Genomic DNA, 3084 nt, shown 5'->3' with positions numbered 1-3084 from the left:
CTCAGAAAAGAAAGGGAAGCTGACGCTAGGAGGGTCCAACAATCTTCAGGACCTCTACCATTGTTGACAAAAACTGGCGGAGGTTGGACTTCCTCCGAGCATTGAAAACAAATAGTGTCACTGTGGTAGATCAATTAATGTTATGAGATAGGCTTTAGCATGGCAACCATATAAAAGGTTATCTCATAAGTGTCTTGAATTTGTTTGTAACTACTTATAGTGTACCAAGCCAGGGACCCATGAGAAGCTGTTTAGTCTGTGTTTGGGACTGATGGAGAATCCACATGGAATCAGATGACGACAACAGGTGCTCATATCACTCACTCTTGGAATAGTACAGTTGCATCAAATCCGCTGACTCCTGAAATTTGTTATTCTCAACTACTTGCCTAAGACATTAGGAAACCTTTTCATAGCTTCTCTAAGGTGCTATTTCCTGCACAAATGATACTCATAACGCTAATGAAGTCTTCAGATATTTTCTGGTGGTGTACTTATGTCTAATTTCTCCTTTGCCTGTGATGTTCTCTCCTGGAGGAAGGAAGGGGCAGGCATTTGTTTGAAGCCTATGGCTGATCTGCTGTAGTAGCATAGCCTGCATAAGTGTTTTTGTTTATAGAGATAGAAAAGGTAGTAAGAGCTGTAATTCTGACTTTATAGTTGCACATCATGGCATCACTACTGTGATTTTAGTAAAATGATTTTACTTACATTTGCCTTTGTTTCCTCACATGTAAAAGTGGAATAACAATGGTAGTATCTCATAAAAGGGATGATCATGTAATTCATCAACCAAGTTGGGAAACTTATATTAAGAGTGAAAAGGGGCATTAATGGGAATTATGCCAGGCAAATAAGAAATATGGTCATCTTACTGTCTTCTACTTTTAGGATTTTTAACAGAATGGATGGGTTTATATTTATCAAATACTTAGAATAGTACCAGGCACTTAACTACTATTATTTATCAATGGTTCTTTGGAAAATGAGTTAATTCTCCATGGGTATTTATTATGTCTGGATGGATTTATTTTTGTCTTACAATTTATTTTGTCTTACCATTCAGAAAACATTCCAGGATTTCTGAAGTGTCAGTTGTGATCAGAATACTTTACATGGCATTGCCAAACAACTACTCCACTGCTCCAGTCTCTGAATTCCTCCTCACCTGCTTCCCTAACTACCAGAGTTGGCAGCACTGGTTGTCACTGCCCCTCAGCTTCCTCTTCCTCCTGGCCATGGGAGCCAACGCCACCATCCTGATCACCATCTGGCTGGAGGCCTCTCTGCACCAGCCCATGTACTACCTTCTCAGCCTCCTCTCTCTGCTGGACATGGTGCTCTGCCTCACCGTCATCCCCAAGGTCCTGGCCATCTTCTGGTTTGACAATAAATCCATCAGTTTTTCTGGTTGCTTCCTCCAAATGTTCATCATGAACAGTTTCCTGACCATGGAATCCTGCACATTCATGGTCATGGCCTATGACCGCTATGTGGCCATCTGTCACCCATTACGCTACTCATCCATCATCACTGACCAATTTGTGGCTAGGGCTGCCCTCTTTGTTGTGGCCCGAAATGCCCTCTTTTCTCTTCCTGTTCCAATCCTTTCTGCCAGACTCAGATACTGTGCAGAGACCATCATCAAGAACTGCATCTGAGGATCAAGGCTGAGGGTGCTGCGGCCAAGGCCCTGAGCACATGTGGTTCCCACTTCATCCTCATCCTCTTCTTCAGCACAGTCCTGCTGGTTCTGGTCATCACTAACCTGGCCAGAAAGAGAATTTCCCCAGATGTCCCCATCCTGCTTAACATCCTGCACCACCTCATCCCTCCAGCTCTGAACCCCATTGTGTATGGTGTGAGAACCAAGGAGATCAAGCAGGGAATGAAGAAACTGCTGAGGAGGTTGCAAGAGGTAAAATAAGTGAGATCTGACCTAGGGAACAAAAATTGATAATGGGGAATGATTTTCATGATGCATAGGAAATTTAAATAGTTACTGCAGAAATAGGTTTGGATTTTTCTTTCTTCATTGTTTCAGTTGATTATGGAGATATTCACGTCTTGTTCCTGTTTTTTTTACTGAATAGACAGGAACCTTAGTTTTTTGTATTCTGGAGTCACCTGGAAGTTTCTCCTGACCTCATCTATGTGAAAGGATTTATCAAACCATAATTATATTAGCTTAATTATAGTGAGATTGATTTTCAAATAAAGAACCACTTTCAATGTCTCTTAATTTTCTCAATTGCTTAATACTTAGATATGTATAATATTAGGTCTTTTGGTTCTACCTGTTACAGCTGAAACTTGTTTTGTGACATGAATTGGTCTCTTGTGGAGATACAGAAGTTGGCTTCAGAACTTTGATTCTTATAGTTGAGTGAATGACATGTGCCATCTTCTGCCTCCTCTAGACCTGTGAGATCTTGTTAATGTATTTATCTAATGCCACTTCTCTATAGTATGAATTTCCTGTAGTTCTTTCCTTTTTTAAAATGAATTTTTAAAGACTTTAAGGCAACTCAATTGTGTGTGTGTCTGATTTGTTTTAGGTGTGTGTGTGTGTGTGTGTGTGTGTGTGTGTGTGTGTGTGTTTCAGATGTGCTTTACCAACTTCTGACTTATCTGATCCTACCTGACTTTTCCATCAGATTTCAGGCACTATCTGCATCCCCACTCTCTCCTGCTTATCTTAGATATACTAAAATTGGCTTTCTCATCTTACTTTCATTCCTGCTGTGTCAATTCTTATATCCTGTGCAGGTGCCAACATAGCTTCCTATAGGATCCAGGCTTTTGCATTATTGGGTTATTGAACAAGGATAAGTGTGTTTTACTCTTTGCATTTCCCTGCCTAACGATGCTCTGAAAATGGTGGGCACTAACTCAGATATTAGCCAATATTTCCTGGGATTGATTTACTTTGGTAACTAGGCCCCTTTTTTGGATACTGAGAGCTTCTTTTCTAAGAGTCATTTGAGAATGTCTTCTAATATAGCTCTATATCTTCTAATATAGATCTATGATGAAGCCAGCCAGTCTTGGGGGACTTATAAAATAGCTTATCATTTGTATAGT

General features: G+C 40.3%; 1 protein-coding gene across 1 annotated transcript; it reads left to right on the top strand.

Moving 5' to 3' along the window:
- Window positions 1-1073: 1073 nt before the first annotated feature.
- LOC109460427 (olfactory receptor 56A4) lies at window positions 1074-1927 on the top strand. The gene is given in 2 exon segments (XM_019755823.2): window positions 1074-1656; window positions 1659-1927. Coding segments are annotated over 2 exon segments (810 nt in total). The 5' UTR covers window positions 1074-1115.
- The last annotated feature ends 1157 nt before the right edge of the window (window positions 1928-3084 follow it).

This window comes from Rhinolophus sinicus, linkage group LG06 (assembly GCF_036562045.2).
Source record: "Rhinolophus sinicus isolate RSC01 linkage group LG06, ASM3656204v1, whole genome shotgun sequence".
Classification (NCBI taxonomy): Eukaryota; Metazoa; Chordata; class Mammalia; order Chiroptera; family Rhinolophidae; genus Rhinolophus; species Rhinolophus sinicus.
This window is presented reverse-complemented; position numbering and strand designations above follow the sequence as displayed.